The sequence below is a fragment of the Phyllostomus hastatus genome, unplaced genomic scaffold, assembly GCF_019186645.2.
Source record: "Phyllostomus hastatus isolate PE091 unplaced genomic scaffold, TTU_PhHast_1.1 phas_contig_34, whole genome shotgun sequence".
NCBI classification, from domain to species: Eukaryota; Metazoa; Chordata; class Mammalia; order Chiroptera; family Phyllostomidae; genus Phyllostomus; species Phyllostomus hastatus.
In genome coordinates, this window is record NW_025333857.1 from 55,884,212 (window position 1) to 55,906,742 (window position 22,531).

Genomic DNA, 22,531 nt, shown 5'->3' on the forward strand with positions numbered 1-22,531 from the left:
GTCGGGTATCCAGGGTAGACCTCACCGAGAAAGTGAATTTTGAGCAAAGATTCCGAAGATTCCAAGAAGGCGAAACAGCGAGCCACCCAGGACAGAGCACTCAGAAGCGGGAACAGCCAGTGCAAACCCAGGAGGGAGCATATGCTTAGTATCCACCACGAACACCACCCAGGGGAAGCAGGCGAGTAAGACGTGGTGAGGCAAGGGCTATGCACCCAGTTTAGAAATTCTGGCTTTTACACTGGTTAAGATGAAGAACTGATGGGCAGTTCTCCCCAAAGGAATAATATAACTTGATCTCCTGTTATCGGCCCTTCTATTTAGGCTCAAGGTTCACACGGGCAGTCCGGGCGCTAGAGACTGTGGTCCCAAGGTTAAAGAACCAGTCGCCACCACAAAGGCTCAGCTACGCAACAAGCGCCCTGTAAGCGCCGACTCATTACTGTGGTGATCAAGATCCTTTCACTTAAGCCTGGCCCCGACCTACCGCCCTCTAGCCTCCCAGCTCCGGAGCTCAGCATCCACTGAATCCGGTCTCCACGTAGCGTTTTCCCCCGCTACCGATTGCGCAATTCGAGCGTGGGCAGCCGGGCGGAGTCTAGACGTAGGCGGAGCGACGGCAGGCGGGAGAACACCCGGGGATGCAAACGCAACTAGGCACCCCTAGAGCCCAGTAGACACCGGGACTGCGCCTGCGCACACAGGATCCAGGCCGCGGACATTCCAGAGCCGCCTTCACCCCGTCCCAATTCCGGGACCGGGTTCTTAGTTGCGCCTGCGCACAGTCTCGCCGCAATTTACGCCTGCGCTCTTTGCCCGCCCGGCCCCATCCCCCAGGTTTTTCGGAAGGGGGAGGGGGCGCGTCTCGGCGAGTCACGGTGATGGCGGCCACCGGCCTGTGGTGAGCTAGCGGATTCTCTACTTGTTTCCAAGAGGTCCTCGAGGCTCCTGCAGACTCAGGGGCTGGCGCCAGGAACTTGACAAAGCACGGCGGCCCGAGGTCGCGGGAAAGGCCGCAGTCGCGGAGGTAGCGACGCGGTCCGAGGCCACGGCTGGGGGAGAGGCCGATCCGCGGGGCGAATGTGACAAACCCCCACCCCCATCGCCTTCCTCCCGAGAGCACGAGGAGCGCAGGCGACCCCGGGGCCCCGCCAGGCCACAGACCCCGCCCAGCGGCCAGCACCCGGAGCAGGCCCGGCAGCGGAGCGGCGCGGCGGCACCATGCAGGTCACCCTGAAGACTCTGCAGCAGCAGACCTTTAAGATCGACATCGACCCAGACGAGACGGTGCGAGCGGTGGGGAGCAGGGGAAGGGGCGGACGCGCGTGGGCCGCCGGGCCTGGGCGGAGGGGCGGCGCGACAGTGCGCGGGGTCCCCGCCTCAGCTCTGAGCAGGGCCCGGCGGCGCCCTGAGCGGCGAGAGCCCGTGTGCACCTGGGAGAGCGTGGCGTGGGGCTCCGGCTCCTGGCTTTTGATGAGGCCTGAGGGCTCCGGGCGCGGGCAGGGTCGGGTGTCCCTGACCCAGTGGCGTGCGGCCGTCCGGACCCTTCGGAGTTGCCCACGGGCTTTGTGGCAGGAGTAAGGGGAAGCTGTGGCCAGACGCCGAAGGCCTGGTGGCAGATGGCGTGGAGCGAGCGCACGCACGCGGGGTACTAGAGGCCTTGTACTAAGAGCTCAGTCTGCTTCGCCGGGCCAGAGGTTGGGGGGGATGGGGAGGTGGTCAAGGCTTCTTTGCGGTGTAGCTGGGCACTCTGGTGTGGGTGCTTAGGTTGGGGAGGGAGATGTAGGCGTCCCCACTACCCCTGCGTGGACCTGGTTGGGCGCTAAGCTCTAAGATAAAGAGCCTTTTAAAAAAGGGTGTCAGGTTCCGTCTGCCTCAGGGTGAGAGGTGAGGCGTGGGGAAAGTGAATTCTGTGCCCTCTACCCCCCAGAACTGGTATATCTTGGCTGCAGTTCTCCCGCCACTGAACCCACACCTATACATAGATTGCTCTTTGTGACCTGTTTGGTGGTGAAGATTTTTGCTTTAGACCCCTTTCAGGCCCTTGATATTAAAAGTTTTGGAATTGTAGGAGTTGGAACCCTGCATCCTCCCCTTCCTGCCCCCCAGTAATAGCACTTCGTGGGAGAAAAACGAAAATAAAAACTTGACTCTTAATGCAGTTAAGCCTTTGAAAACTTCGTAAGTCCACATGGTAAATTCTCAGGCCATCTTCTGAATGTTTGACTGCCAAAAGAGCCACTATGTTGAAGTCAGTACAGTTTTATGCCAAGAATCTAAAAATGCCATGGGCATAAATTCACTGCTTATGTTGTGGAATTGTCACTTTCTACACCGTTGAAATTGTCATAATGCTAAATTTAAACAAGCAACTTTTTGCCCATCTGTATTTAAAAAAAACAACAGTTGATTCTATTCTTGGTGTTAATTAAATAGATCTGAGTTCCATTGTGGCTTTGTACTTACTTGCTATGTACCTGACTTGCAGAGATGAGATGATTAGATGGTATTTGATTGGTGATCGCTTAATGGAAGTGATTATTAATCAGTGGATAGATACCTTTGAGTGAGGATATAGTAGTGTATGTTTATCTCATTTAATCTAAAGTTTTCTGCATCTTTAATCATTTAAGAAACAGTTCCCAAACTTTGGAATTGTGGCACAAAATGATTTTATCCAAGATATGCGTAGAAGTATGCTGTGTGATTAAATTCTTAAAGATTCAGAAAATAACGACCACAGATGAGAAACTTCAGCGTCCTCAGAAGTAATTGACAACACCCTGTGGATTGATGTCACTAATAGAAGTCAGATTAATGAACGTTTCTACTGCTTAGTGTGTGCCTAATAACTTAGAGGATGAAAGTTAGAATGCAGCTGTCTCTAATGTTTTCGGATAAAACTTTTCATAATTGTCTATTTGATTTTGGTTCTTTGTAGTATTAAATGTTGGTGCTGCAGGAACTTTACCAGCTGATAGTATTCAGAATTAATTCCAGAATTATTGAAACAAAATTTTTAAAAGTATCTGTGATTTTATTGAAGCTGTTCAGTCACTTTTTTCAGCTCCACTGAAGTATCTATATTCTGTAAGATTTGTATAGTTCTTTGGGCACTTTATATTACCACAGAGCCAATATTATGTTTGTATAGATTTTTAACTATTTGCTATTTTCCAGTTTATTTCCGAGGCAATGTATTAGTTATATGAGTTATAAGATGCATATAGTTTCAGAAAGTTCATTGTTACAGAGTGGCTTTTCAGCCTTATTTTGCTATTTGTATAAATGTACAAACTCACACTGTCTGGGGTAAGCAATGAAAACATTTCATCTGTGATATATAAAACATTTACATTAAAATGAATTGTAGTGTTTCATTTTAGTGAATGTAAATTTCAGAGATGTTTTTTAAGATGGAACTATATTAAATTTACTTTATGGTGGTTTTTAAAATTAATATTTTTGATACAGAATTTAAGTGTAGAATTCTAGTAAGAAAAGTAAAGATTATGTTTATTTATAGAGAGACTGAGTATCCTGTTTCTAATCTGTTGTGAAAACTAGATAACAAGGATATCGGAGATTTAAAATAAAGAGGGAAATGGATTTTAGTGAGATTTATGTAGGAAGATCCACATAGAGTGAAAAGATTTCATTTTCTGAGACCTCTTTTTTGGCTACTCAAAGGTTTGTCCTTGTTTGATAATTTGCTTAGAACTGAGGAAGTGAAGTAACTTGAAGTTTTCAGTAGAGAAACTTCTTGTGTATGGGGCATGAGTAGGAGCAAAAATGAGTGAAAGAAAGAACTGAGATAAGAATCATAGGAGTGATTCATTTACTGAATAAGTAAATGTTAAGTGAGCTTTGGCAAGACTGGAGGGTGCAGGGACTTGTAGCAGCTGGTGTGGGTCTTCTGGAAGCCTAAGGGACCTAGTTATAGTTTAGGGAGCTATGCAGTTGAAGTTGTCCAAAGGGGAAAAAAGCAGGAGGATTTAAGATGTGTGTATTTGCTTTAGTTTCTGGCTGTTGAAAATCCTCTCTCTAGTTTTTAACTAACAGAATTTTCTTAATATTTACTAGCCATTTTGAACCATTGCAAGTCTTTTTTTATTTGTAATAGTAATGCATCTCATAAAATATTCAAACTGTATATATAAACAAAATGGGAAGATGGGATGGGGAAAAACCATTGCTTGAAAGAATATTCTTCATTATGTGGAGAAATTTAATCTAAAAAAGCATTTTCAGCTGTCTGATAGACTGATAATCATACACAATTCTTAAAAATTCTAAAGATTGGTGGTATGATGGAGAATTAGAGGGAAATGGAATACACAAAGTTTTTAAGCTCATATCTAAAGTCACTTAATTTTTTTGTTTGTTTTGCCATTACTTAAACCCTTATTTGAGAACAGGTGGATTAAAGAACAAAATTAATATTATTGTAATACAGTGAAGATCTTATTGTATCACTGAAAATAACAAGGAAAAGTGTGTGTATGCAGATTTAATCCTTCAGTCCGTTAACTCCTTCCACTGTTGTGTACTTTCAATAACTGGACCAAAAAAAAAAATGCCCAGCTGGAATGACACTTTAAATGCACATGCTAAAATGCAATTATATTACTGTACTTATAACAGTGATGTCAAAGCTGTGTATATACATTGGAAGTTTTTGCTAAGAGAATTGTAAAGATACAGTAGTTTTAATTACTATAAATAGCATAGTGTGCTGTACAGTAGTCTGCAAACAGTTGTTTCACTATGCTGTTTATCTGTATAATGTTGATTATCATATAAAATATTGCTTTAGTACTTATTCTATATATGGTATTTGCTAGCCATTTTTATGAGTGAATTTTTCCTATTATGCTTTATTGCATTTTAATTTAGTTATGCTGGAGTTGTGCCTTAAGATGTTTCCTGGATTATTAAAACATCAAGTAGTAAAGTATTAAAGATCTACATTGCAGAGATGAAACTAAGGTTTCTTGACTTATTGGTATGGTTTCTGCCAGGCTTTTGCTCTTGCTATCCTGGCACAGCATCTGCATTTAACAAAGATCTTTTGAATGAATTGAATATGTTCTTTCGGTGAACTGTCAAGTCATTGACCCCATATGTTTGCCTGTTGATTCATTTATTTAATATTTGTTGAGTACTTCTTAAATGTCAGGTCCTGCTGTCATAGTGCATACATTATAGTGGAATTAATTAGTTAAAAAGATTTTTAAAACCTGATAATTATGAGAGCTATGAAATAGAGTGAGGTAATCTGATAGTGCATGACTGGGTGGCTACTTTTGAATTGGTCACAAAAAGCCTTTCTGAATAAGGTGACATTTAAACTGAGATCTGAATAATAATAAGCATTCAGATGGGGAGAGTATTTTCTATAGGTAAAGGCCTTTAAAAAGAGTGTTTTGGGAACCAAAAAGTCTTGTGTTGCTGGGGGAGGGAGAGTGCAGATTAGAGATTGGAAGGTTAGGCTAGGCACCAGAGCCTGTAGGCCTCTGTAATCACCTGGGGGTTTTCAAGGTAGAATAGGAAGGCTGGCGGGATTTTAAGCAGAGGAGAAAAATGATGTTTTGTCTGATTTTAAAGAGTTGGACCACTATATGGAGAATGATAGTAGAAAGAGCAGGAGTGAAAGCAGGGAGACCAGCGAGAAGACTTGCACAGTAGTCTTCTACTGGGCAAGTAGTCTCAAGCAGCGGAGGCTTCTACCAGGGAAGTACAGTAGAAGTAGGGATATGAAGAGAAGTGGATGAATTTGAGATAGTTTGGGAGTGTAAAGTTGAGAGAATTTTTTGATGGATTAGAATGGGGAAAAGCAAGAAATCAAAAATTAAACCTAGGTTTTTGGTTATATAAATTGTATGAATACTTTTTTTCCTGAGATGTAGAGGGCTTGGAGAGGGGTTGGGGTGGGGACTCAAGACCTAAATTTAAAATACCTATTAAACATTCAGGTGGGGATGACAAGGAGATCCCAGGGAGAAGTCTCCTAGAGATAAAGACTGACAATAGGCAGCAGATAGTATGGTTGGCTTCAGATGAGATCATCCAGTACTCTTTTTTTAATGCCTAGTCTCTTTTGAGCCCTAATGCCCATCTTATTCATTGTTTGCATTTAATTAGCATCTATGTTACTTAGAATTGAGGAACCTTGATGAGAATGTTGCTGGGTAATAGGGTGTGGCCTAGGGCTGAATCCTGGGATGCTCTAACGCGTGAAGATTGAATAGTTACAAGGTCAGTCAAGGAGCAACCTTTGAGATAGGAAGAATCAAAAAAAAATGTTTCGAGGAGTAGGACAAGGTCAAATGTGTCTGATAATTGAGAAATCAAAAGTGAGATTTAAAACAAGACACGACTTCTGGTTTTGGTAACTTGGAGGCCATATTTGACCCTGATGAATAGTCTCCATGGACTGGTGAGGCCAGAAGTTAGATTAGAGTGGACTGAGGAATGTTTGAGAGATGAGGAAGTGGAGATAGTACCTATAAATAATATTGATAATTATCCTTGACATTGTCCTTTTTCCTGGTGTAGCTTCCTTTATCGGAAATTATTACAATAATTCCGAGTCTCATAGCATGTGTCAGACATTGTTTTAAAAAGAAACCCACACCTGAATTGTCAAAAATATGCAATAGTGAATGTTTTAAAAAGAAAAGAAGACTGGCATCATTAGTAACTTGCCTGGGGTCACACAGTCAGTGACCTTGGTATTGATAGTTTTAGTATCTAGGAAAGATAGTCTTGCCCATACCCTGGGCTTCTATTCCTTAATTTCTCATCCAGTGATCTTTCCTTCTCTACCTCAGTCCCATTGATAAGTAACTAGCACTTATCATTACTATTAGCTATAGCTCTTTCCCTATCCCTACTAATCTGTTTTTGGTATCCCACTTGACCTTCCCTCTGATTCCAGTTCTAATGAGACCTGTAGTCCATTTTATCCATACTCCTTTTCCCTGCCCCCTACCCCCAATTTACTGCTTCCACCCTTGCCCAGCTACAAACAGGTCAGATAATTATAACTACCCCCATGGGCAAAGGCTCAGCATAACCTCTCTCTTGAGCCAAGTTGCCAGAGTTTTGATCCTGGCTCTAGCATTTGCTGTGTTATCTTGGGCAAGGTGCCCAGTTATGTGCTCATCTGTTTCCTCATCTATAAAATAAGAGCACTGCCACTGGGAGTCCTAACCTCACAGGGTTGTTTTGAATGTTATATGGGTTTGAAATAACATGCATAGAGTGCTTAGAGCTTCGCACCATGGTCCCACTCACACTCAGTTGTTCTTGCTTGGAAAACCCCAAATGTGATTAAATTGAACCTTCTGTGCTTGCACTTGTGCAGCTACATGATGAACACATAGCCACATTGACTTGTCTCATTTAAATTCATGAACATTAACCTTCACTAGGCCCATCCTCTGCCTCAATCATACATTTCCCTGATCCAGTCACAGATTTCATGTCATCTCTACTTACTTTCTGATGGTGACAGATTTTATATTTTATTGAAATGTTGTAGTTTATTGAGAATACAGAAACTACTGGGGCTTTTACAAGGGCCTACCAGAGCTACCTGCCTGCTAACCTTTAATTGTGGATGGCTGTCCATTGAGGATGGTGCTGTCTGAGGCCAGTCCCTTCACTTTTCTGCTGTATCCTATACTGCCATGTCATCTGTGAAGGACATGACTCCATCAGTTCTCCTTTCCTCTTCTGTATCATTGCTTTTTCCATTTGTAGAGTATGCATACATTTCCTTGATCTTAAAGAACTCCCCCTCCCCCCTTCCTTGATCCTCATCCCCCTTTGGCTACTGCCTTCTTTCCCTCCTCTTCCTTACAGCAAAACTTAGGGTCAGCTCTTGAGTCTGTTCACATTTTTCTTATCATACTCTCTCTCACATATATCATACCGTTCTCAGCTTGAAGAGTTTTCTCCCACTTTGTAGTTGTCCTGTGTCCTTGAGCACAGTACTTAAGTCTCTTTTCTCATTGGTAAAACGGAGTAATAATAATAATAATTTACCTGTCTTCATAGAGCAAATGTGATAATCAGATGAGATCGTGAATCTGAACATTTTTAGCGAATTGTGAAATTAGAAATAAGTGTATGCAATTTTAGAAATAAATTCTGCTTTCATCAGTTTTCCGTTATTGGTGGATGTTTTCATTGTCCTTTCTAGAAGAGGTTTGTTTAACTGAGAGATCCTTCTCATTCTCTCAACTTGCTGTAATCAGCAGTTTCAAACAATTTTGAAGAGAAGTGTTCTTCTTTTAGCTTGAAAGTTGTGAGATTATTTGATGGGTAATGTATAAAATTCTTGTCACTTTTGGAAAGAAATGTGCTAAATTTAAGCCTGCTATAGCACAGCGAATCCTGCCGAAGGACACCGCACCATCTGTTCTCTATAAGTTTGGATAAATAAATTTCTTGTGTAGTGTGTCTAAGAGCTAATTTTATAACTGAGTGAACTTTATAAACCCTTTAAAGTATTATATAAACCTTTTCTAGCAAAGGAGGTAGACTGGCTATAAATGACTATTACATAGGAACAGGTCCTAGGTGCTTCAGGAAGGAGAGAAAAATTTGTCATTCCCTTTTCCTCCCCCCTTTCTGGTTGGATTAGGTAGTTGACTTTTTTGGTAGTGCGTTAGGTTGTTCTCTGCCTATATAAAAACTTAAAAGTTACAGGTATCTTGGGAGTTCCTGATTTTCTACTTCCTCAGTCTTTAAACTCTGTGCCTCTTTTGATCTTGTTGAAATCATACTACTAGGAATATGTTTATAATGAAATAGATTAAATTGGCACTAATAGGTTGACTTAGGAAACCAAATACCATAGTTTCTGTGGGAGATATGGATTCTGAATAGTATATTTAAAGTAGTAGATTTTGGGATCATAACTCTAATTTAAGAATTAATTGCCTTTGTTTACTGTCTATAATACATTATTAATATTGTACTCTCAGTTATTGTTTCAGTAAAAAAATATCACTTTTCTTGTGCTGTATTCTTTCACTCCTTGGCCTGATGGGAAGATTTTTCCCGTTGCACTGAAGTCAACTAACATGTTTATAATCAGTTCTATTTTAAGAATTAACAGAAACCTACTTTGAGGGAGAAATTCAGGTAATGCTGTTAGGTGCCTGTGCCAGTTTCTTGAATGGAAGGATACCACCCAAGGAATCAAAAAGGCAGGAAAAGGCTTTGCCCTTAGTGTAAATCTGTGAAATACTTTTGTAAACATGCTAGGCTTGGGACTCTGTTTCCTATTGCTAATGATTGTCAAAATTGAGTTGCTCGCTCTTTTTGCTAGGCTGTATAGTATTAGAACTACTGCTTCAGACCCCTGCCTCTCCTCCCCCCCCCCAGCCCCCCCGTAAAATCTGCAAATTGCAATATATTCTTGTATAATATAGGCAAGCAATGACTGGGGGAGTGTGATGAGATCTTTGTATTTTTTTGTTTTTTATTTATATTTTATTGACTGTGCTGTTACAGTTGTCCTGATTTTCCCCCTTCACCTCCCTCCAAACAGCACCCCCCCCCCATTCCCTCAGGCAGTCCACTCACCGTGCTTTGAGTCCAGGTGTCATGCATTTAAGGTCTTTGGCTACTCCATTTTCCATTTCCTATACTGTACTTTACATCCCCATGGCTATTCTGTAACTCCCTTTTTGTACTTCACAATCCCCATTCCCCCATACCCCCCTCCCATCTGGCAACCATGAAAACACTCTCTGTATCCAAGATTCTGTCTCTGTTCGTGTTCGTGTTCGTGTGTGTGTGTGTGTGTGTGTGTGTGTGTGTGTAGGACAGGTTTGTTTGTTTATTTTTAGAGAGGGGGGAAGGAAGGGAGAAAGAGGGAGAGAAACATCAATGTATGGTTGCTTCTCACATGGCCCTCACTGGGGTCCTGGCCTGCAACCTAGGCATGTGCCTTGACTGGGAATGGAACCGGCAACCCTTTAGTTCACAGCTTGCACTCAGTCCACTGAGCTACACCAGCCAGGACTCTGTCTCTGTTCTTGTTTGCTTAGTTTGTTTTTAGATTCAGTTGTTGATAAGTATTTTTGCCATTTCATTGTTCATAGTTTTGATCTTTTTCTTAAATAAGTCCCTTTAACATTTTCTATAATAATGATTTGGTGATGAAGTCCTTTAGTTTTTTTCTTGGCTGGGAAGCTCTTTATCTTCCCAACGATTCTAAATGATAGCTTTACTGGGTAGGGCAGTCTTGGTCTTAGGTCTCTGCTTTTCATGACTTTGAATATTTCTTGCCTGTCCCTTCTTGCCTGCAAAGTTTCTTTTGAGAAATCAGGTGACAGTTTAATGGGAACTCCCCTGTAGGTAACTCTGTTTTTCTCTTTCTGCTTTTAAGAGTCTTTCTTTATCTTTAACCTTTGGCATTTTAATTATGTTGTATATTGGAGTGGTCCTCTGTGCATCCATCTTGCTGGGGACTCTCTGTGGTTCCTGGGCCACACATCCAATAGACTTAGATGTCTGTTTTCTTCACCAGGTTAGGGAAGTTTTCTTTCATTTTTTTCAAATAGATTTACAATTTTTTGCTCTTTCTCTTCTCGCACCTATCTGATGCAAATGTTGGAATGCTTAATGTCCCAGAGGCTGTTTATACTATCCTCATTTGTTTGTTTGTTTGGATTATTTTTTCTTGTTGTTCTGATTGGTTCTTTTTTGCTTATTTATCTTTCAAATTATTGATTTGATTTGATTCTCAGCTTCATCCACTCTACTGTTGTTTCCCTGTAAATATTCTTTACTTCAAAAGTGTGTCCTTAATTTTTTTTTTTTAAGATTTTATTTACTTTTGGGCGGGGGGGCAAAGAGAAAGAGAAGGAGAGAAACATCAGTGTGTGGTTGCTTCTTGTGCATCCCTTACTAGGGACCTGGCCCGCAACCCAGACGTGTGCCCTGACTGGGAGTCGAACCAGTGATCCTTTGGTTTACAGGTTGGCTCTCAAGCCACACTAGCCAGGGCTATCCTTTGTTTCTGACTGGATCTTTTTTATGCTGTTGAGATCTCTCACTAAGTTTCTTAAGCATCCTTATAACCAGTGTTTTGAACTCTGCATCTGATAAGATTGTTTATCTCCAGTCCATTTAGCTCTTTTTCTGGAGTTTTGATCTGTCCTTTTATTCGGGCAGTGTTTCCTTGTCTCCTCATTTTGGCAGCTTCCCTGTGTTTGTTTCTATGTATTCGGTAGAGCTGCTTTGACTTTGTGTCTTGGTAGTATGGCCTTGTAGTAGGTGTCCTGTAGTGGCACAGCCTCCCCTATCACCCATGCTGGGTACTCGAGGTACACCCTTTGTGTGGGCTGAGTACACTCTCCTCTTGTAGTTGAGCCTCGGTTGCTGTTGACAGATCAATGGGAGGGATTTGCCCAGGCCAGTCAGCTGCATGGATTGACTGTGACCATTTACCATCAACCTCTGCCCTCCATGGAGGATCAGCTGTGCAGGGGCAGGGTGGTGGTGCTCTGAGGTGGTCTGTAGCTTTCCACTGCATGCACTTACCCTGGGGTTTCTTGAGTGATGCAGCTCACGGTCATCCCCCACCTGTGTTTTGCTTGGGGCCACCCTGCTTGTGTTATGAAACAATCAATCTGAGATGGCTGCCACTTGTGCTGGGCTTGGAGATTCCCAAGTGAAGCCAAGTGGGTGGGCCTGTGGCTCTCTGAGGCCAACTGCTTCTTGTTTGAGAGGATTTAGGAAGTTGTGAAGCATGAGCCCAGACCAGCTATTCATATGGAGAGGCAGCCTAGATGGGCCCATGCTTTGGGTGTGGCAGAGCCTCTGGGGACCTCTAAGGTGGGTCAAACAGTGTTAGCCAGGTTGATGGAGTTTCAGATATGGCACCAGCCTGCTGGCTCCATGGCTCTGCAGGGAGAGAGCTCAGAAAAGGGGCAATGGCCTCAGTTCACCACGATGCCAGACAGTTCTTCTTCTGTGCCACTTGTGCCTTTCAAGCCTCCATCCTGGTGCTGGAGCTCAGAGGGAGTAAGTCTGAGTAGGTGAGTCCACGTGCGGGTTCTTTAAGAGGAACTGTTCTGGGCTCCAGAGGTTTCTTCCACGGATTCAATCCCACTGGTTTTTGCAGCCAGAAGTTGTGGGGACTTATCTTTCTGGCACTGGAACCCTTGGCTGGGGGACCTGGTGTCCATCAGGGACACCTTGCTCCTGAGATATCCCTCCCAATTTTTACCCACCACACATAGGTTGGCACCAGCCTATTCCACATTTGTGCCCTTCCTAGCAGTTGGGATGGGTGTGGTTTCTTTAGTTCCATAGTTGTCAGACTTCCATTCAACTCAATTTATGACAGTTCTGAGTGACGGTACTATATTTTAGTTGTAATTTTGATGTCATGCAAAGAGGTGAGCCTTGCCTACCCTACACTGCCATCTTGACTGGAAGTCAGTCAGTTTCTTTCTTTCTTCCTTCCTTTCTTTTTTAACTTCTAAGTTTTCTCTTAATTTTTGAATATTAAAATAAGGCTTGTTATAGTAAATAAAGTAAAAAATTGATAGGCTTTGGGCCACTGGTATAAGTAAGTACTGGACTCTGCTACTAGTCACATTTCTATTCCTACACTATACTTATTTTTGAAAAATAAATTGCTTAGCAACTAGCTTTTTTCTTTTAAAGATTATTGCAAATATTTAATTTACTCATATGTGCATACATATTGCCTTCCTTGTATACCTTTCTTATATAGTCATCATTCTTGTTGTACTGCATAGTATTCAAATGAATATATATGCAATAAATGCATTTTATCATTTCACCATTGATGGGTTTTACTATATTTTTGGTATTACCTGCAAAAGTGTAGTGCACATATTTTGTACTTGTGAGCTTCAGGATTGATTTCTAGATAGGGAATTTATTGCATCAAAGACTGGCAGATTGCTTCAGAAATGCCTGCATCACTGCTCACAGATATTAACAGCATTTGTTTACCAACACCAACTTCCATATGAGTAAGTAGTTAGGACTCAAATAGCGATATAGCACAGATAAAATGAGCTAAATATTGTGAAGTTCTTGGCATACTGCTTGGCATCTGGTAAGTTCATAGACCTATGAGCTGTTACTCATTTAGCCATGATGTTTCTGGGCAGTTGGCATAATTCTTTTTCCTATGTATAGCTATAACAGCCATAAGGAACAACATAGTGACACAGTAATAAGGAAAATATACTGTAACATTGAGGAAACAGGATTATCAGAAATACTCAGTTGCTGACCTAATCAATAAGCCTTGGTCTTAGATATTTTATGCAAAAGTCATATGTAAGAAGACTGACATGCACAACATACTGCTATGAAGGGGATATAATTTATAAGATACTATTTTGATATCTGAAACATACTACTTAAATTTGTTAAATAAAAATGACTGCTTTTAATGGTTGTTGGCCTGAACTAGGGTAGTGCCATGGGATGCAATGTGGTGTTCAAATTGGGAAATAGGTGGTAGGTACATTGGAACCACGGGGAAGTGATTTCATGTGAGGGATATGAGAGAAGCAAGAGGAGAAAGCATTGCACAAAGGAGTGGGTTAAAAGGGGTAGCCCTTCATCTTTTGTATTAGCATTTTTAAATAGGCTACAGGCATACCTCAGAGATATTGCTGGGGCGGGGTGGGGGCGGGGGCGGTGGTAGCATGCCTTCAGTTCATTAAAAAAAAACACAACATCTGTGAAGCACAGTAAAGTGAAGCACATTAAAACAAGGTATGCCTGGATTATTACGGTTGTTTCCCTTTTGGGGGAAAAAAATTAAAGCCATGCCAGTTGTTTAGTATGAGATACCAAGTATGCTTTTCTTTCAAAGTGCACAATTTCATAAGAGAAGTGTGTGTGTCGGCTAGAAAAAGTTTGATTTCTTGAGTGTTAACCATGCTTTGCCTGTAGTTGAATTAGTTATAAACTCTATTCTAAATTGCAGCAAAATGACAGTTTAGTCCCTGCATGTGTATTAGTCTTGGGTAAAGTAGTCCTGATTATTTCCTGGGACTGGTGAGCTCAGTTTTAGATCCATCCTGTTGAGCTGACTTACCAGAACCAGAGCTTTGACACGGGGCTCGGCACAGTTACAGGAGTCATAACTGCAGGCATTGCTGGCCATAACCTTTTCAAGAGAAACCGCATATACTGTTGCTACCTGTTCCTCCTTTGCCACATCTGGAAAGAAGGCCTGCCTTTATAAGTTCTTTCAAAGTGCGGTCAATTTGATTGGGTTAGGGAAGGTTTAGGCAAAGTACTGTAGAAACCGTCCTTCAACAAATACAGTGATGTTGAATTGCCCACGGGACATCCATTAAAGGTGTCCAGTAGAGAGTTTGGGTATACATTACCGAAGAAGGTTAGGAGAGAACCGGGGTAGAAATACAGATGACATCTGGATGGTTATTAAAATGCAGTGTGAAAAGGAGACAGATCAGTATTGTCAAATGTGACAGGTCAAGTAAAATAGGGAAGGACTAAGAAATGTCTTATTATGATGTTGCTGAAATCAGTAATACTGGTAAAAGCAGTCTAAGTGGAATTGTGGGAGTAGGCACTACTGGAGAAAATCAGCAGCAAAGTGAGAGCGAAGTGCGTGCATCTGTTTATCAGGATTGTGTTGCGCACTTGAGTAATAGGTGTGGGGTTACCAGTGAGTGAAGACAAAGTGTAGTTTTTGAAAAACACTTGAGACTAAGAGGAGAGAGTAGCTAGCAGGAGACAAGGGGTTGTGAATTTTATTTGTTTTTGTTTTTTTTTTTAAAGAAAATAGAGAATTGGCTCTATTTAAATATGAATGAAAATGAACTGGCTTTGAGGGAGAAGTTGAAAATAAAGCTGAGGGAGGGTAGGAAATATGACTCGGGTATGGGAGAACACTGGAGGGAGAACCTGGGGGCGGGACAGAATTAAGTTTAAATGAAAGCACTACTGTCTTTCATTTTGTAGGCGGGAAGGGAATTAGGTTGATCTGGATGCCCCTCCCCCCAAAAAGTGTCATTTTGGTGGCAGAAAATTGAGGGTGAGTTCCTCTGGTGTCTTTTTTGTTTTGAGTGAAATAGAAAATGGACACAGGCGGTTACTGTTGGGAATCAGATTTAGAGGGGGAGTACAGGTTTGAAGTACCCTCTTGGCAATTGGAGGAGAGGGCTAACCAGGAGAATGGAAGGATGCAGGATATCATTCATTTTCTTCAAAAGCATTTAGAAGACTGGATATAAATGTGGGTAGGCAGTCGGTTAGGTAGTTAATGGTGAAATTTGTTAGCTAAATGAGACAGAAGAGTGTGACACCACGGAGTGGTTCAAAGAAATTTATGTTCAGTACTGATGATTTAAGTGTGTCAATCCAAGTGTGAACTTGTGCCTGGCAGGAGTGGCAGAAAGACAAGAAAGTCTGTGATACTGGGAAGAAAGTGGTAGAAGGTAGTGACTTTGCTGTCTAAGCTGAATAGAGCTAACAGTAATGAAATGAAAGTACAGGATCTAGGGACCAAAGTCTTAATAGTGGATGCAGGACCAGGTGTAATGAGCAGTTGCTGGGAGAGGTGGTAGGAATATGGCATTGGTACTTTAAACTCCAAAGATGGAGCAGTTTGGGGATAAGAAGATTCAGTCCGTGTCCTATGAATACTAGATGACTTAAGTGGATTAGAGGTAAAGGTCATTGTGTTCAGGGTAAGGAATAATGCCAGATTTTGGATAGGCCAAGTGACCCTGGTTCCAAAGTCTAGTTCAGTTATTTTCTTCGATACATCCCCTGAAGTGATACTGGTATATTACCTGAAGTGATGATACCAGGTCAAATCCCCCCCCTCCACACACACACAAAGTTCAGGACTTTTGACATATCGCCCTCAAAACAGTTATTATTTGACACATTTTCGTTTTGAGGATGTATCTCTTCACCCTTACTACCAAGAATTGTATACAGGAGAGTCTTTCCCTGTATAACAGCCTATTGGACTAAGGATATCTGACATTAAAATCTATGCTTTTGGTTACTGAAGACAATTGAGCTTTTCTTTTTGACTCTGTAATTGTGAATTGCCTGCCCCTGTCATTTGTCCATTTTTCTGTTGCCACAAGAACCATATTCTACCATTTTACTTTCCTTAATTTTTTTGATTTGCATTTTTCCTTTTGATATTTATTTTGTTATTTCTATTTAAGTGTGTGCTTAGTTTATTAATTTTTCTTCTTTGTTTAATAATAAACACTTTTAGTGTTAGTCTGATTACTTTTTTAGCCAAACCACATAGGTATTGATGTGCATAGAGTTTTCATTATGTTCTTAATATTCTTTAATTTCATTTTTAATTTCTTCGGAGCAAATGTTATTTAGTAGTAAATGATTAGGGGTATTTTGTTGTTGTCTTTTGTCCTGCTTTAATTTACAAGGGTAAGTACGCCCACCCCAACCTGTTTTTATATATACAAAGCTAGAAAACAGTTATTACTTATTTAGGTTTCTAAAAATAGTGAAATAGTCATTGTGGCCTAAACTGTGAAAATAATTCTAAACAGGTGCTAGAAATAAAAATACAGTTTCTGTTGGATAGAAACTATGTATATCAATTAAATCTTAATTGCCTACTCATCCTGACCTGTCCAAGAATGAGATTCCTGCTTATTTCTTTATTTTTGTGTGTGTCATATATTTCTTTTTGATTTTCTTTTTCCAGCAGTTGATAACTGAGTATCACCTATGTGCTAAACCATCACGTACTGTTCTGAGAACTGGGTTTATTCATAGTGACACATGTGGTCTATAATTCATGATTTTCACCAAGCAGTCACAGTTGCAAATATTGTATCACTTCCTTTCTCAAAAAAAAATGTGGAAAGAAATTTATCATTCACCACAGAGTGCTCTCACCAAGCTCTGCCACCATGCAGTTGACTTTGGGCAAGTCAATGAGAATGTAAGATAGCACTTCAAACTGCTTTTAATATTCCTTTATAATTATAAATTATTGAGGACTTAAATAGCTTGTCTGTGTGCTTATTTATTGGTATTTGTCATATTAAAAATTAAAACATTTAAAAATGTTTTAATTGATTTTGCTATTACGGTTGTCCCAATTTTTTCCCCCTTTATCCCCCTCCATCCAGCACCCTCCACTTCCTCAAGCAATCCCCATACCATTGTTTATGTTCATGGGTCACACGTATAATTTCTTTGGCTATTCCATTTCCAATACCTGCCCTTTATATCCTAAAGGCTATTCTAAAGCTGAAATTTTAACATGTTTATTTAAAAGTGATAAACCCACTACATGTTGTAATGTATCTGTTTTTGCATGAATTATGTTCTAAACAGCAAAAGGCAGTAGTGAGGAAATTGACATTGTTTTCATCTTTTGCAAATTTCTTTGTTTACTTAATAGAAAATAGATGGATTCTCATCTTTTTCTGTATTTAGTTTTTGTGGTATCACGTGCTTTGTAGCCTCTGGAAAACATAACTGTATACATGTGAGAATGAGAATGAAGAGAGGCAAATAATTTTTCTTAACATTGCAGACCACCTGGTAAGGTCGTATGAACCTTCAGGGCTCCCTGGACTATGCCTTGAGAATCTCTGCTATAGGCCTTAGCATCAGATAGCAATATAGGGTTTAACTACATTGTCTTTAAAGGTCACTTTATCTCAGAAATTTAGGTAGTATTCGGTTGGCCAAAAAGTCCATTGTGTTTTTTTCTGTATGATGGCTCTAGGAGTGCTTGGTTGTCTTTAACTTCATTCAAAACAATGTTCAATTATATTGTGACAGCTGTCATATCAATGTGCATTAAAAAAACTTACCAAAATTGGTGAATTTTTGTACAGCCATTTTAATATTAAAGATGGAAGAAAATTTGCAACATTTTCAGCATATTATGCTTTATTATTTCAAGAAAGGTAAATAGCACCTGAAACACAGAAAAAGATTTGTGCAGTGTGTGGAGAAGGTGCTGTGACAGCTGGAACGTGTCAAAAGTGGTTTGCAAAGTTTCTTGATACTATTGATATTTTGGCCAAATATTCTTTGCTGTGGAACTGTCTTATGCATTGGAAGATGTTTAGCAGCACCCTGACCCCTCTACCCACAAGAAGCCAATAGTGGGAGATAGCCAACATACTCATAATATCCAAATCAATATAGTTGTTGGTAAAAATTTTAAAATGTGTCTTTTATTTTATTGAAAAAATGTAATGGACTTTTTGGCCAACCCAATATCTCTTATTTTCCACTGTTACATAAAGTGCTAACTGAATGTATAGCTAGTCAGAACACTCAGCATCAGTGTTATTTAAAGCAGGGCAGACCATAGAGTTGTTAAACAAGTTGTGGGCTCTCGTACTTTTATTCTGAACCACTCCTAGCATAGAGTTTACCATTTAATAGAAGAGTATACTATATTAAATTGTTGATTTCTGTCCAATTTATATCACAGTTTACTGATGTTGAGATCAGATTTTCTGAGTGCTTTTTTTATTAAGTTGTTACTTGTGTTTTACCTTTGAAATTTGGAACAGAAGAAAACAGCTGAGAGTTCGATTTTTTTAAGATTTTATTTATGTACTTATTTTTAGAGAGAGGGGAAGAGAGAGAGAGAAACATAGACCTGTTGCCTCCTGTACACCTCCAACAGGGGACCCAGCCCACACCCAGGCATGTGCCTTGATTGGGGAATCAAACCCCTCCAGTTTGCAGGCCGATGTTCAGTCCATTGAGACACAACAGCCAGGGCAAGAGACTTCTGATGAATTTCTACTCTGGGGAACATTAGAATTAACAGTGATGCTGCTGACCCATTTCAGGAAGATCAATGTAGCAAGGATTATGTATATAATTTGCAAAATCTCTGCTTCAAAGCTTGGAGTCAGAAGAGCTGGTTTTGGGTTTCCGCTACTGCATAGTAGTAATGTGATTCGGCAAGGATATTAACTTCTGTTTTGTTTCCTCATCTATAAAATTCAGTGGATGATATTCCCATTTGTCAGAGTTTTGAGGATTATATGAATTTGTATCTTAATGTACTTAAAGTCATATAGACATTACTGTAATTTTATTTTGAAAGATTATATCATAGCTTTTTAATTGTACAAAAGAACCCTTTCTGTATCCCTATCAGAATTTTTTACCTAAAGCTCAGAACTGTCAACTAGACACTTTTTAAAAGTATTCTGGGAATTTGAAGGAAATAGAATTTCCCCCCTTGTTTCTTATTCCTTTAATGAAACTAGCTTCATTATGTTTCCTTGCCTTTTAACTCTTATGCCACCTTACTTTACAATCAGTTTCAGAAGTGAGTCAACTTCATCAGGAGCCTGTGGTCATGTAACGTTAGGACCCCAAGAGACCACAAGGGTCATCTACTGTATACTATCTAGTCCCTCTTTCTAGATGCTGAGAGAAACCGAGCTACTTGTTTAAGATCATTTAAGTAGCACAATGATTCTCAGCCTTGAACTTTGGAACTACCTATAGTAAAGATTTTTAAAACTACGATGTCCAGGCCCCTCCCTCAGAAATAATAATTTTAATTGGTCTTTATAAAGCCCCCTTGGGTAATTATAATGAAACATTACCCACTTTTCAAGTGAATTATTTCCCTTAGAACATTTCACATTTAACTTTTATTGTAGATGGGGCCATTTTATTTCTTAGACCTTTACCATCTTACTCTGGGAAATAAGCCCATAAATTTTATAATGAGAACCAAACTTTTTGATGTTGAACCTTTATTTTAAATAGATTTATCAATTCAGCTGGTAAAGTATTTAAAATATCTGTGTATGTGTAACAGATGGTGGTAAAACAAAGTTTATACTTATCATACCTAATAATATAAGTTAACTTAATAGTGAGTCTTTTGATACAGTCTTACGAGGACACAGTCATTAAGATTTTGGCAGCATTAATTAATGTGTGTAAAATTTTTTTCTTACATCATTTTATCAGATTCTGGATTGTCATTTGTCTTTTAACTTTTTCCCAAAAACAAATCTTTATTTTTCTTATAGGTGAAAGCACTGAAAGAGAAGATTGAATCCGAAAAGGGGAAAGATGCCTTTCCTGTAGCGGGTCAGAAATTAATTTATGCAGGTATGGATGGATTGAATATTGAAAATGTGCCATTTTCTTTACTATAGTGATATTCTTTTAGTTTTAGAAATCATCATTTTGTAAATGGTAGTGTATACAAATTGATTCTTTCAGAAACATGATTGTACAGATAGCAGTGAACAAGCAGTCATTTGACTATATGAATTGATATTCAGTCCCCCTTTGTTCACATTTGCTTTATAGATGTACATATATACAGCTAATAAGGTTAGTTTTGTTTAATCTTTTGTAAATTTTGTTATTTTAAGTTAATTTTTATTGAATAAATTTGATGTGTCACACTGCAAGTTTAAGTTGTATGGTGTGTTAGATACAGTTACGTAGTGATTTGTTTACTAAAGTACCCACAGTTATCTCATGGTGTCATTGTAGCACAATATTATTGTCTGTATTCATCATGGCGTGTGCACTGTGTATCTGTGGTTTATGTACTACTAGTTACAAGTTTGTGCCATTAAATACCATCAGTCTTAGCCCCTTCCCACCCTGACAACCAGTCCCCCCCCCCCCCGTAACTTCCTTTGACTATGTTTTTTACAGGTCTGACTTTTTTAGATTCCACACACAAGTTACATCATACAGTACTTGTCTTTCTCTGTCTAACATAATCTCATTTAGCATGATATTCTCAAAGTCCATCTATGGTCTGTCATAAATGGGGCGATATCTTCCTTTCTTGTGGCTGAATAATATTCTGTTGTGTGCGTGTCAGTTTTTTATCCATTCACCTTTGATGGGCACTTGGGTTGTTTATTTTGGCTACTGTAAATAGTGCTGTAATAAACATGGAAGTACATATATCTTGTTGAAATCCTGTTTTCATTGGGTATATACCCATAGGAGGAATTTCTCTATAATTTTTCATAATGGTTGGGCATTTACATTCCCACCAACAATGTATAAGGGTTCCCTTTCCATCATTTTGTTAATTTTTTTTGTTGTACAGAAACTTTGAGTTTGGTGTAGTTTCATTTGTTTTTATTTTTTTTCTTTTTTATTTGTGTTTTGGCATCATGTCTAAAATGTTATTGCTAAGGACAATATCGATGAGCTTCTTCCCTTTTTCTTTTTTTCTTACATTTATTGGGGTTTCCTATATTAAATTCTAGGGGCTTTACAGTATCAGGTCTGATGTTTAAGTCTTTGATTTATTTTCAGTTAATTTTTGTGAGTGATGTGGGACAGTGGTCCAGTTGTATTGTTCTGTGTGTTTCTCCAGTTTTCCCAGCATCATTTGTTGAGACTATCACTTCCCCAGCTTTTGTATTTTTAATTAATCTGAGCCTTTTTAAAATCTATCGAAATGAAACTATTTATATTGATTATGTTTTTTGATGTACTTGGAATCATTCTATGAAATTAAATTTCATTTTATCTGTATTTTAATAAAATACCTGAAGAATGACTGAAAACCATAGAAAACCTTATATGTCAAAAGACAATAAATAAGTGAGAAGAATAGAAAAGGTTAATATTCAGATTATATAAAGAGCTCTTAGAAAATAATAAGGAAAGGATAACCCAGTTAAAGAAAGTGACAAAGGATATGAATAGGAAATTGTATTACTGGCCTTACTACTAACGAGGAAAATGTATTTTAAAAATAGACTTAACATTCTACTTTTCTGGAGAAAATGCTTTTTGAAGAATAATATTCTTCAAAATCAGCATAACATCATCATTGTAGATGTCAGTAAGGTTGGTCTTGGATTGTTCCTGGATTCTTATCTTTTCCTAGATAGAGATTTTGTAATATCTTTGTAACAGTTTAAAGAAAACACTAACCCCAAAATTAAGAATCAGAAGCCTAAAGAAGTAAGTAGTTGGTGGCAGATATAAAACTAGAATTTCTGGTTGCCAGTTTCACTTTTTCTTGGTCCCATATAGAGGGACTCTTCCTGTCCATCTTCATGCCTGTAGCTTTTTATTCAATAATTTTTTAAAAAATGGAGAACTAAATTCAAGGAAAAAGAAACTTGAAGGAATCCTGCACTAACATTAGATCTTCAGTATTACCAAAGTCTTTTGTACTTCTTTATGTTTTACCCAGCTCTGTATCATCTTGTCATTTCTGTATACTATTAAAGTACTTTTATTACGAGTATCTCACTTTTATAGCATTGGAACATTTTTGTTTTGCCAGATATCTGGTTATTTGTAGGAGCAAGACGTTTGTTCTTTTTCCTTTCAAGAAAAAGATTTGTAGGTTATTGCCCAGGGAGAATCCTTGGGCAATCTCAATACTGAGTTTTGTTTTCTTAATTTCCTTTGTTAGGACCTAGTTAATACTTCCTTAACCACCAAGTCTTTTATTATAAGTAAGAATTTTAAAGAATTTCTTGGGATATGTGTATAC

At 39.3% G+C, this 22,531-nt stretch overlaps 1 protein-coding gene across 1 annotated transcript in view; it reads left to right on the forward strand.

The window, feature by feature from the left end:
• Positions 1 to 838: 838 nt before the first annotated feature.
• The window catches only part of RAD23B (RAD23 homolog B, nucleotide excision repair protein), a 52,361-nt gene continuing 30,668 nt past the window's right edge, over positions 839 to 22,531 (forward strand). The window contains exons 1-2 of the mRNA XM_045840666.1: positions 839 to 1,287; positions 20,073 to 20,154. Coding sequence (XP_045696622.1) covers positions 1,222 to 1,287; positions 20,073 to 20,154 — 148 coding nt within the window. The 5' untranslated portion in view covers positions 839 to 1,221. The remainder of the gene's footprint in view (positions 1,288 to 20,072; positions 20,155 to 22,531) is intronic.